The sequence below is a fragment of the Hyla sarda genome, chromosome 4 (assembly GCF_029499605.1).
Source record: "Hyla sarda isolate aHylSar1 chromosome 4, aHylSar1.hap1, whole genome shotgun sequence".
Taxonomy (NCBI): domain Eukaryota; kingdom Metazoa; phylum Chordata; class Amphibia; order Anura; family Hylidae; genus Hyla; species Hyla sarda.
This window is the reverse complement of record NC_079192.1, coordinates 221,438,278-221,451,230: the sequence shown is the minus strand read 5'-3', so window position 1 is coordinate 221,451,230 and position 12,953 is coordinate 221,438,278. Positions and strand designations below refer to the sequence as shown.

General features: G+C 46.3%; 1 protein-coding gene across 1 annotated transcript in view; it reads left to right on the top strand.

Moving 5' to 3' along the window:
* LOC130367439 (chloride anion exchanger-like) overlaps positions 1-12,953 on the top strand; it is a 78,798-nt gene that overhangs the window by 49,048 nt on the left and 16,797 nt on the right. The window contains exon 17 of the mRNA XM_056569859.1: positions 2,305-2,535. Within this exon, the coding sequence (XP_056425834.1) occupies positions 2,305-2,535 (231 nt within the window). The remainder of the gene's footprint in view (positions 1-2,304; positions 2,536-12,953) is intronic.

Here is a 12,953-nt window from a genome sequence, read left to right as displayed (position 1 = left end):
CACTTTTTTCTCTATTTTTTTAATTTTGTAGGTAGTACTACTACTCCCAACATGGAACAGACTGTTCCATGATGGGAGTAGTAGTACCTGTAATAATAGAAAGATCGCCCCGGGTGTAACGGGGATGCAGAGTTGCAGAGCGGCTCTATACAGCGCTCGCATCTCTGCTCTGTACTCCGGGCTGGCCAGTGATGTGAATAGATATTCACCACACTCATTCATATTTTCCGCCCAGAGTGGGGATTGGCCGGATGGTTTCAGCCAATCACAGCTCTCAGAGGGAAATATGAATGAGTGATGTTCTATTCATATCACTGGCTGGTTTGAGTATAGTGCAGAGATGCGAGCACTATACAGAGCCACTCCGCATCTCTGCAATAGATAGGATGATCGCATCGGGTGTCAGGAGTGACATCTGCTGTGATCTGTCCTTAACTGCAGGTACTACTACTCCCAACATGGAGCACACTCTGCTCCATGCTGGGAGCTGTAGTAGCTGCATTAATAGACAGATGGCAGAGAGTATCACTTCTGACACCATATGCGATCATCCTGTATAATGTATAGATGCGGCCGGCCGCTCTTCTATGGTCCCCTGCACTGCCGTATATATACACCTATTCATATTTCCCACAGAGAGCTGTGATTGGCCAGATGGTTCCAGCCAATCACAGCTCTCTGCAGGAAATATGAATAGGTGTATATATACGGCAGTACAGGGGACTATAGAAGAGCGGCCGGCCGCATCTATAAATGATACAGAAGGATCGCAATGAACTGGGGCAATCTGTCAATTAGTAAATGTACTACTACTCCCATCATTGAACAGTATATTCCGTGCTGGGTGTAGTAGTACTACCTAAAAAATATAAAAAAAAGTGAAAAACGCACACACTACATTTTTATTATTGTCGGCTACATTTTTAGTTCCCTACCCACCCCAATAAATTTATCCCTGTTTAAAAAAATATAAATTGTTATAAAAAAAGATACATTTCGGTAAATGCTATTTTTTCCATCACTACTGTATCTTTTTTTTATATACAGTGACCCCCCGACCTATGATGGCCCCGACATATGATCAAATCGACATACGATGACCTCACAGAGGCCATCGCATGTCGATGTCAGCATTGACATACGATGCTTTTTTATGTCGGGGCCATCGCATTAAGTGCTATCCAGCTGCTTAATGTTCCCCGTGTGGTGCGGTAAGTATTACTTACCCCTCCACGATGCTCCGGGGTGCCCTCCGGGTCCAGCGCTGGTCTTCCGGTGTCTTCTCGGCCCTCTCCGATGATGTCAATACGCTGCTGCGCACGTCATCCAATAGGAATGGCGTACGCAGCGGCGTAATGACGTCGCTACGCAGGCCCAGTAAGGCCTTGCGGAAGACAGCGGAGGACCGGAGAAGACAGCGGAGGACCGAAGAAGACCAGGAGAGGACCGGAGAAGACAGCAGAGGACCGGAGAAGACCAGGAGAGCCCAGCGGAGGCCCGGGGTCACCATCGCGAGCGGCGGGGACACCATCGCGAGGGGCGGGGACAGGCGAGTACAGCTTCCTATACTTATACATTGCACGAATCCCTCAACATACGATGGATTCAACAAACGATGGCTCGTTTGGAACGAATTACCATCGTATGTTGAGGGATCACTGTATATTGTTTTTTTTTTTTTAAACCTACGAAATTTTATTAAAAAAGGTATCTCCCTCACTTTTTTTAATCGCTAAAGTCCAAAAAAGAATAAAAAATGCCGGCAAAAATGCCAAAGTTAAAACCTACATGGCATTTTTCTTAGCGTTTTTTCACTCCCTTCTATGGGAGGAAAACGCCAAGATTTTCCGTAAAAAAAACCAAAGTCTCAACAAGAGGTCATTTTTGAAAAATTGCCAAGGAGCCAAAAATAGCTGAAAAATGCGAAAAGGATTAAAATAACGCCAAACTGAAAAACGCCAAGTGGATATGGCATTTTGCAGTTCCCTATTGACTTGCAGATAACATCTGACCGCAGCATTTTTTCTTAACAAAAAACGCCATGCAGCAGAATGGGTGTTTTTATTGGCCTGGAAACCTAGCCTAATACAGACTTTTTTGAAAGAGAAAAAAAGCCAAACAAATGTTGTGTCTGTTTGTAGCCTATTGAGTTAGGAAAAGCACATTCTAGAAAGCCTCAGAATCATTGCTTCTGTAGGACCCAAGAGCCAGCAGTGGATTTATATTCCATAGGGTTTTTTTTTTTATGCTATATTTGCTTTAAATGTATTCTTTCTCCTAAATATACTCATACCCTTTCTTAAGAAAGGTTTGGTGGCAACATCAAATGATTATGAATTGTCTGATGATGAAGAACTGAACAATAACAGAATAGAAGAGCTGGACGAGCCACCAGAAGAATTGCCTATTGTTGTAAATTGGAATAAGGATCTTCCACTAAATATCCAGGTTCCAAAAATTGATCTTCACAGCTTGATTCTGGATTTTACTACTGTTTCATTCATTGATATGTCTGGAATGAAGGTCCTGAAAGCAGTAAGTGTTCAGTGATAAACCCGCTTCAAACTAGACAATTGTCTTTTGTTTATCATGCATGGGGAGTTTTTGCTTTTAATTTAGTATTTAAACAATTACAGCGATCCCTCAACTTACAATGGCCTCAACATACAATAGTTTCAACATACAATGGTCTTTTCTGGACCATTGTAACTTGAAACCAGACTCAACATACAATGCTATGGAATCTGTGAAACGAGTCAATGGCTGGAAGAACCGACCAATCAGAATGGATATTTCACTAGTAAAACCCATGTATTACTGAAGTGCATGCACTGACTGGTGTCTGGTAGCGCCCCCTACAGTACAGGGTGGTATTACATGTTCTGTACTCTTTACCTCTTCCAGGGTTAGCTGCCCCTTTGGACATCAGGCGAGGGAGGCTCCATTTTCTTTTTTGAGGACATTGCGTGTTCTGTACAGAACCCTAAAGAAGCTTCTGTCCTCTACATAGACCATTGTTTCCTAAGCAGATTGCCCCCAGCTGTTGCAAAACTACAACTCCCAGCATGCCCGGCACCCTGCTTAGGAAACACTGAAATAGACAGTGATTACAGCTCCCAGCAGATCTGTATTACTTTTATATGTAAGGATTTGCTTTATCTATATTAGTTATCTACTTATTTATCTGTAATCCTCACTTTTTTCCTATTTTCGGATGAAATTTTGGAGGCTTCAGAACCAATTACCAGGTTTCCATAGAGTTCTGGTCTCAACATACAATGGTTTCAACATACAATGGTCGTCCAGGAACCAATTAATATTGTAACTTGAGGGACCACTGTACCTAATTACTATTAAAAAGACTGCAGCATAGATTCATCCATATGTGTTTCATGATATTAGACTCTATTGTTACAAACATATTACTGTATGTCGTTCTGATTCTGTAAAAGTTTTTCGTGTTGAATAAATACCTATTGTGCCCTGGGAACTAGAGGGCAGCAAAATGATCCCAATATCTAGATAGGGCTGGAGAGAGGAGATTGGAAGGAATTATTGGCTGATCACTTCTTTCTAAATACATTGTTCATGTTCAGGTGAACACCCCATGTCGGGCATATAGGGCAAGGAAGGGATTTTTATTTACTATTTAGAATCAAACATTTAGCTTTTCACTGCCTTTACACTTGTAAATAACTCATTCTGACATCAGAAATAGAGATGAGCAAAGTTACAGTAAATTTGATTCGTCACAAACTTCTCGGCTCGGCAGTTGATGACTTATCCTGCATAAATTAGTTCAGCTTTCAGGTGCTCCGGTGGGCTGGAAAAGGTGGATACGGTCCTAGGAAATAGTCTCCTAGGACTGTATCCACCTTTTCCAGCCCACGGGAGCACCTGAAAGCTGAACTCATTTATGCAGGATAAGTCATCAACTGCCGAGCCGAGAAGTTTGTGACGAATCGAATTTACTGTAAATTCGCTCATCTCTAATCAGAAACATGTCCCCTCCGCTTTTCCTGAGGACTGTAATAATTCCGCATGGTCTTTCGTAGGCTGACAGAATACAGTCCTGAACTGTTAGAAATTGGGGATTTTCCTAGTCCCTTATGACGGAAAATATAGATTTTATTAAAGACAGGAGGCAAACATTTTGCATACTCTTCTTTTACTACTCAGGTGTTAGCAGCAAGGTATAATCACAAGGTACATAGAAAAAAACGTTACATATGCAAATAAGGTGTGTCAGGTAACCAATCAGGTGCTAGCATAGGTGATAAGAGACAAGGTAACGTACAATACTTCCTCTTCTTTGATGTCACAGTATAACGATATAGTATAGCATAAACCTAAAACATAACAGAAAAAACGCTAAAGTCCTCTTGTTGGTAAAATATATATAGATGGAGTAAAGTCCACACAAAAAAATTTTGTCCTTGAGGTCGGAAATCACGTGGAGGAAAGTTCCTTTGAGCGATGAACTGGAGCAACTTTATGAACTGGAAACAAGTCCTAGAAGATGTAGGTAGCCAAGTGTTCTGTTGACTCGAAGATAGTTGTCAAACCAAAAGTTACACTGAAAGAACAAAGATAATATAATAATAATAAAGGGAAGGGATAAAGGGAGGGAAAATGTTCGCCTCCTGTCTTTAATAAAATCTATATTTTCCGTCATAAGGGACTAGGAAAATCCCCAATTTTATTACAAGACTGGAGGCTCCATTTTGCAAGTTTAAAGCTATAGAAAGGAAACTTGAATAAAAATATGACAGGATATATACAAGTTTAAACAATTGCCATAGAAACATGCGAGTCTGGTCTGAAATAAAAGGTTTTAAAAGTTGATTCGGAACTCCAATTGGCGGCTTTAAGAATATCCGAAAGGGATACCCCTGATTGTTTCAGCTTAGTGGACATGGCTCCTCTGGAGGAGTGGGCTTTAAAGATAGAAATGTCAATACCTGCCAATTGCATAATCTGCTTCATCCATCTGGCCAAAGAAGGGGATGAAACAGGACGGTAAGGTTTACAGAAGGAAATGAGTAATTGAGTGTCAGAAGGGTTACGGAAAGATTGTGTTCTTTGTTCGTAAGCCTGTAGGCATGAAACTACACAGAGATGTGTCTGTTGAGGGAAAGATGGATAGAATACTGAATGAAGAGAAGTTTTAGTACGTCTGTATATAGAAAAACGAACACCATCAGGTAAGAACTGTCTGTGAGATATATCTAAGGCTCTGACATCCGAAATTCGTTTAAGGGATATCAAGCAAAGGAGGGCCGTTAATTTAAAAGATAGTACTTTTAATGTAAGGGAATGGTTATCACCTAAGGAATTCAAATATTGTAAGAGAATATTCACATCCCAGGTAGATTGGTATCTGGGTAAGGGTGGACGTCTGAATTTTATGCCTTTTAGTAATTTACAAATTAAGGGATGTTTACCCACAGATATATAATTAATAGGAGCGTGGTAGAAGGAAATGGCTGATCTATAGACGTTTATGGTACGGTAAGCTTTTCCCGTATCAAAAGATGAAGATAAAAAATTTATAATATGATTTAAAGGTGCATGTACGGGATCCAAACCCCGTTGCATGCACCAACCAGACCAAATTTTCCAGGCTGATCTGTAAGCAGATCTGGTACCTGGAGCCCAGGCGTCTGAGAGGATTTCTCTAGATGAGTTAGAAAGTCCGAAACCCGGGTCTGGTGACCCGAAACACACCAGGCTATCAACAGAAGATTGTTGGATGTTATGAGAGGATGAGGGTTCCCTAGAGAATCCCGCAGTAGGAAAGAATGAGAAGGAAGTAAGCGAGGGAAATCGATAAGCATTTCCAGAATCTGAGGGAACCAAGATTGTGTTGGCCACCAAGGAGTGATGAGAGTTACTGTTGATTTCTGAGATTTTATGAGAAGGAGAACTCTCGGAATCAGGATAAAGGGAGGAAATGCATAAAGGTTCTCCAAGGGCCAATGTTGGAGGAGGGCGTCTATGCCCTCTGCCTCCGGATCGGGACGCCAGCTGTAAAAGCGATGAATCTGTCGATTCAATCGGGATGCAAAGAAGTCTAGGAGGAAAGGACCCCACAAGGAATTGATGCGATTGAATATCTGAGGATCCAATTGCCAATCGCTGGAATCCGTAAGGAAACGGGAGTTCCAGTCCGCGATGATATTGGAAAGACCTGGTAAGTATTCTGCCTTGATGGTGATGTTTCTGTGAAGACAGTAGTGCCAAAGATCTTTGGCGATGTTGGCCAGAAGAAAAGATTTCGTACCACCAAGTTTGTTGATATACTGTACTGCGGAGATATTGTCCATCCGTAAGAGGATGCAACAATCTGATCTGTTCTTCGCAAAGCTCTTGAGAGCGAAGAACCCTGCCAGTAATTCCAAACAGTTGATGTGGAATAGAGATTCTTCTGGAGACCATTTTCCTCCTGTTGAAGAGGATCCGCATCGGGCCCCCCAACCTGAACGACTGGCATCTGATTCTATAATCAGATCTGGAACAGAATTGAAGATAGTCTTTCCATTCCAAACTTGAAGATGTTTTAGCCACCAAAGAAGTTCTTCTTTGGTATCTGGGGTTAGGGCTATTTCGTCTGAATATCCTAAACCGTTTCGAAGATGATGCGCTTTTAGACGTTGGAGAGCTCGGTAATGAAGCGGGGCTGGGAAAATTGCTTGGATTGAAGCAGAAAGGAGACCCACTACCCGGGCTATGGAACGAAGAGAGACTGTTTGTTTGTTTAGGATGGAATAAATTTCCCTCCGAATGGTCTTCATCCTCCTGGAAGGGAGGCTGAGTAGGGCAGATTTGGTGTTTATCAGGAACCCCAAAAATTCTACCTCCTTGGAGGGAGCAAGGATGGATTTTTCCGTGTTGATAATAAAGCCCAGATTGGAGAGAAGAGATAGAGTCCATTGAATGTGGAGTCGAATTAGAGATAAAGATTGGGCCATAAGAAGTATATCGTCCAGATATATAATCAGACGGACTCCATGTGCTCTTAGAACTGCCACGACTGGTTTGAGTAGCTTTGTAAAGCACCATGGGGCCGAGGATAGGCCGAATGGTAGGCAGGTGAACTGCCATCTTTGATCCTTCCATAAAAATTGGAGGTATGGTTGAGATTCGTGATGTATTGGAACTGTGAGGTATGCATCCTTGAGATCTATTTTCGCTAGCCAGTCGTCTGGTAATAGCAGATCTCTCAAAAGGTGGATGCCCTCCATCTTGAAATGTTGATAGATCACATAATTGTTTAAATTTTTTAGATTTATGACAGGTCTGTATCCCCCGTCCTTCTTTTTCACTAGAAAAAGGTTGCTCAGGAAACCCTGAGAATGTAAGGGTACCTGAATGATTGCATTTTTGGAAATCACCTCCTTGATTTCTGTTTCTATAAGGGATTTGTTCTCCTCTGAGAAATGACTTGGTTGTGGAATTGAACATTGAATTGGAGTTTGGACAAATTCTATCTGATAACCTAGGATTGAGTTTAGGACCCAAGGGTCGGATGTTACCATGGCCCAAGTATGGGAATGTCACGATTCGGCTTCCAGGTAGTGGATCCTCTGTGTCAGCGAGGGATTGGCGTGGACCGTGCTAGTGGACCGGTTCTAAGAGGCTACTGGTTTTCACCAGAGCCCGCCGCAAAGCGGGATGGTCTTGCTGCGGCAGTAGCAACCAGGTCGTATCCACTAGCAACGGCTCTACCTCGCTGACTGCTGAGAAGGCGTGGGACAGAAGGACTAGGCAGAGGCAAGGTCAGACGTAGCAGAAGGTCGGGGGCAGGCGGCAAGGTTCGTAGTCAGGATGGGTAGCAGAAGTTCAGGTACACAGGCTTTGGACACACTAAACGCTTTCACTGGCACAAGGCAACAAGATCCGGCGAGGGAGTGCATGGGAGGAGGTCAGATATAGTCTGGGAGCAGGTGGAAGCCAATTAAGCTAATTGGGCCAGGCACCAATCATTGGTGCACTGGCCCTTTAAGTCTCAGAGAGCTGGCGCGCGCGCGCCCTAGAGAGCGGAGCCGCGCGCGCCAGCACATGACAGCAGGGGACCGGGACGGGTAAGTGACCTGGGATGCGATTCGCGAGCGGGCGCGTCCCGCTGTGCGAATCGCATCCCCAACGGCCATGACAGTGCAGCGCTCCCGGTCAGCGGGACTGACCGGGGCGCTGCAGGGAGAAAGGCGCCGTGAGCGCTCCGGGGAGGAGCGGGGACCCGGAGCGCTAGGCGTAACAGTACCCCCCCCCTTAGGTCTCCCCTTCTCTTTGTCCGGTAACTGCCTCCCCTGGGATGAGGACACCGGGAAAGAACGGAGGGTTTCCTCAACGGCAGGCAGTACAGCAGGAGTGGGAATGGGGAGGGAGGGCAGAGGGCGAGGCCTGGCACGGGGCAGTGTGACACCAGGACGGGGGCCATGGGGAGGCACCGAGGCTTGCCTGATGGGACTGGGAGGGGGGGAGAGGCACTTCCTGTGGCAGGCAGAGTCCCAGTTCCTGATCTCCCCGGTGGTCCAATCAATGGTGGGGGAATGAAGCCGGAGCCAAGGCAGACCGAGGAGGACCTCAGAGGTACAGCCGGGGAGAACGAATAGCTCAATCCTCTCGAGGTGGGGTCCAATAGACATGAGGAGGGGTTCTGTGCGGTAACGCACGGTGCAGTCCAATCTGGCTCCGTTGACCGCGGAAATGTAGAGCGGCTTGACGAGACGGGTCACCGGGATGCTGAATTTATTAACAAAGGACTCCAAAATAAAATTCCCGGAGGCACCAGAGTCCAAGCAGGCCACGGCCGAGATGGAGGAGTTGGCTGTAGGAGAAATCCGCACGGGCACCGTGAGACGTGGAGAAGAAGACTTAGAACCAAAAGATGCCACACCCACGTGAGCTGGGTGCGTGCGTGCGTTTCCCAGGCGTGGAGGACGGATAGGGCAATCCACCAAGAAATGCTCAGTACTGGCACAGTACAGACAGAGATTTTCTTCTCTACGGCGATTCCTCTCTTCCTGGGTCAGGCGAGACCGATCCACTTGCATGGCCTCCTCGGCGGGAGGCCCAGGCGTAGACTGCAAAGGATGCTGTGGGAGAGGTGCCCAGAGATCAAAGTCTTTTTCCTGGCGGAGCTCTTGGTGTCGCTCAGAAAAACGCATGTCAATGCGGGTAGCCAAATGGATGAGTTCTTGGAGGTTGGCAGGAATCTCTCGTGCGGCCAGCACATCCTTGATGCGACTGGATAGGCCTTTTTTAAAGGTCGCGCAGAGAGCCTCGTTATTCCAGGATAGTTCAGAAGCAAGAGTACGGAATTGTATGGCGTACTCGCCAACGGAAGAATTACCCTGGACCAGGTTCAGCAAGGCAGTCTCAGCAGAAGAGGCTCGGGCAGGTTCCTCAAAGACACTTCGGACTTCAGCGAAGAAGGACTGGACTGTGGCTGTGGCAGGATCATTGCGGTCCCAGAGCGGTGTGGCCCAGGACAAGGCCTTTCCTGAAAGAAGGCTTACTACGAACGCCACCTTAGACCGTTCTGTAGGAAACAAGTCTGACAACATCTCCATATGCAGGGAACACTGAGACAAAAATCCACGGCAGAGTCTGGAGTCCCCATCAAATTTGTCCGGCAGGGACAAGCGGAGGTTAGGAGCGGCCACTCGCTGCGGAGGAGGTGCAGGAGCTGGCGGAGGAGATGGTTGCTGCTGTAGCAGAGGCAGAAGTTGCTGTAACATGGCGGTCAACTGCGACAGCTGCTGTCCTTGTTGGGCAATCTGCTGCGATTGCTGAGCGACCACCGTGGGAAGATCAGCGAGACTTGGCAGCGGCACCTCAGCGGGATCCATGGCCGGATCTACTGTCACGATTCGGCTTCCAGGTAGTGGATCCTCTGTGTCAGCGAGGGATTGGCGTGGACCGTGCTAGTGGACCGGTTCTAAGAGGCTACTGGTTTTCACCAGAGCCCGCCGCAAAGCGGGATGGTCTTGCTGCGGCAGTAGCAACCAGGTCGTATCCACTAGCAACGGCTCTACCTCGCTGACTGCTGAGAAGGCGTGGGACAGAAGGACTAGGCAGAGGCAAGGTCAGACGTAGCAGAAGGTCGGGGGCAGGCGGCAAGGTTCGTAGTCAGGATGGGTAGCAGAAGTTCAGGTACACAGGCTTTGGACACACTAAACGCTTTCACTGGCACAAGGCAACAAGATCCGGCGAGGGAGTGCATGGGAGGAGGTCAGATATAGTCTGGGAGCAGGTGGAAGCCAATTAAGCTAATTGGGCCAGGCACCAATCATTGGTGCACTGGCCCTTTAAGTCTCAGAGAGCTGGCGCGCGCGCGCCCTAGAGAGCGGAGCCGCGCGCGCCAGCACATGACAGCAGGGGACCGGGACGGGTAAGTGACCTGGGATGCGATTCGCGAGCGGGCGCGTCCCGCTGTGCGAATCGCATCCCCAACGGCCATGACAGTGCAGCGCTCCCGGTCAGCGGGACTGACCGGGGCGCTGCAGGGAGAAAGGCGCCGTGAGCGCTCCGGGGAGGAGCGGGGACCCGGAGCGCTAGGCGTAACAGGGAAAAATATGCAATCCTTCCTCCCAATGGAAGTGGGGAAGAAAACATCCGATAAGGACTTACCGTTGTTGGGTCTGGATCTGGGGTATCCGCGGTGACCTCTGGCTCTCCATGGTCTTCCTCTTGTGGGGAAGAAGGGACTGGGTTGATAGGCAGGGGCAGGATTTTGGAACCTGTCTGGTCTTGGGGGGGCACGATTATATTGTCTCTCCTGAGACTGGCGGCTGGGAAAATTGCCCCTTCTTTTCCCAGCCCTGGGTAAAACCCGAGGTTGAAAAACCTTCTTGAGGGAAGATTGGGCTTTATTTAGTGATGAAAAGAGAGACACATATTTATTTATCTCTTTGATGAAGTCATCACCGAAGAGGAGTCCATCAGTGGGGGAATCCGGTTCTGTTGTGGCTAAGTTAATTAATTGTGGATCCAATTTTAAAAGGATGGACCTCTTGCGTTCAGTGCAGATGGTAGTGTTAATGCCACCAAAAATGCATAGGGCCCTTTGAGCCCAGCCTTTTAGGACCTCTAAATTCACTGGGTTACCCGAGGTATTGGCTTCCTCTGTGAGGTCTAAAATTTTTGCCAGTGGGCCAAGTAGGTCCAAAAATCTGTCTTGGATCGTCCTGAAGGATCGATCTACTCCTTTTTTGGGGTTTTTACCCGTATTATTAAGGTATTTAACCAGTGGAGGATCGATCTCTGGAGTAATGGATAGTTTGTTAGGGATACTAGGTCGTGGGCATTCTGCCCGTAGTCTGTTGCGGGTAGCCTTATCAATGGGTTTCCTTACCCAAAGGTTCAAAAATTGGGATACCTGGGGTTGAGGTTCCCATTCCCCAGAACGGGGGTGTTTAAGTAGACTGGGGTCAAAGTACGGAGTACCCGCACTGTCCATAATAACTGACTTGGGGATCTCAGTTGTTACTGGAGACTCCTCATTCTCAGAGATGTCCTCATACTCGGAGTCTGAATACCCCTCAGAAATCTCCCCTTCCTCAGATGAGGATTGGTCAGGGGAAGTGTTGTAAGAGTCCGGTTTCTCTCTACGGGATACTCTCTTAACCCGGCTGTCATGTTTCTCCTCCCGGGTGGAGGGTATGGGATGCGACTTTTTAGCATCAGTATATCTGCTCTTTGTAGTAGCAGGACAAGGGACCTGATCCTTAGTCACTCTAGACTTTTTATAAGATTTTGAAGGACCGGTAGTGGGCATAGGCCGTTTATGGGAGGCCTTCCCAGATTTCCCCCATCCTTTGGCTAGTTTGGATGTGGAATCCTCCGCGGACCAAAATTGATCCGACGGGGTAGATGGTCCAGCTTTGGGGGATTTTTGGTAATTAGGATGGGACATGACCAAGGCTACTGATTGAGCCACAATTTCAGGTATGCTGGACATTGCATTTTGAACCGACAGGTTCACCATAGATTGTATGGCGTTGCCATCCATAATTTGAAAATTACAATTGGACCCCATATCCTTAGATGTATCCTCGTCGGCCATATTGTAGTATATATATATACTGAATGATATGGAGAATATATATGGGGAATTATATATGTATAGATTAAATTATATATATATATGACACAAGGAGTAAACCTATTTCTCCTATCCAATTCGCAATATTGGATGGTAAATACCGGTTTTTACCAGTAGGTGGCGTCACAGGCTAAGAATGACTGAGATGCACTAGCTAATGCTGACGCGGCCGTCTCCGGAGTAACCAAGTTCTGACTGACAGGAATTTCAGTCACAGAACGTGAGGTGAAAGAGCGCGAAGCTGAGGACCAGCTCACGTGATATCACTAGAAGTCCGGCGGTGCCAAGACCAGCGATACCGAGGGGAAGATTAATGGGTATTTTCTTGAAAGAGGAGTATATAAGAAACGGAGATAAGAGTGAGGAAGCGAAAGTAAGATAAACCCAGGGGAAAGCTTGGGAAAGTGTATATATGTTATATGTGGTGATAAGAGGATAATGGAACGGACGGCAGTATTGGTATGGTGACAAAAAGGTGATGAAAACTGTAGAATGTATATATATATGTATGATAATACTCACAATATATATATAGTGTGAATTAATGTGAGAAAAAACGTTATAAAAGTATATGAGACAAGAGCAAAATTGATGAATACTTAACTTCTGAGCGGAGCAGCAAAGAAGAGGGAGTATTGTACGTTACCTTGTCTCTTATCACCTATGCTAGCACCTGATTGGTTACCTGACACACCTTATTTGCATATGTAACGTTTTTTTCTATGTACCTTGTGATTATACCTTGCTGCTAACACCTGAGTAGTAAAAGAAGAGTATGCAAAATGGAGCCTCCAGTCTTGTAATAAAATCAGATTTGTCTCCGCTCCATCTATATTTATAGATA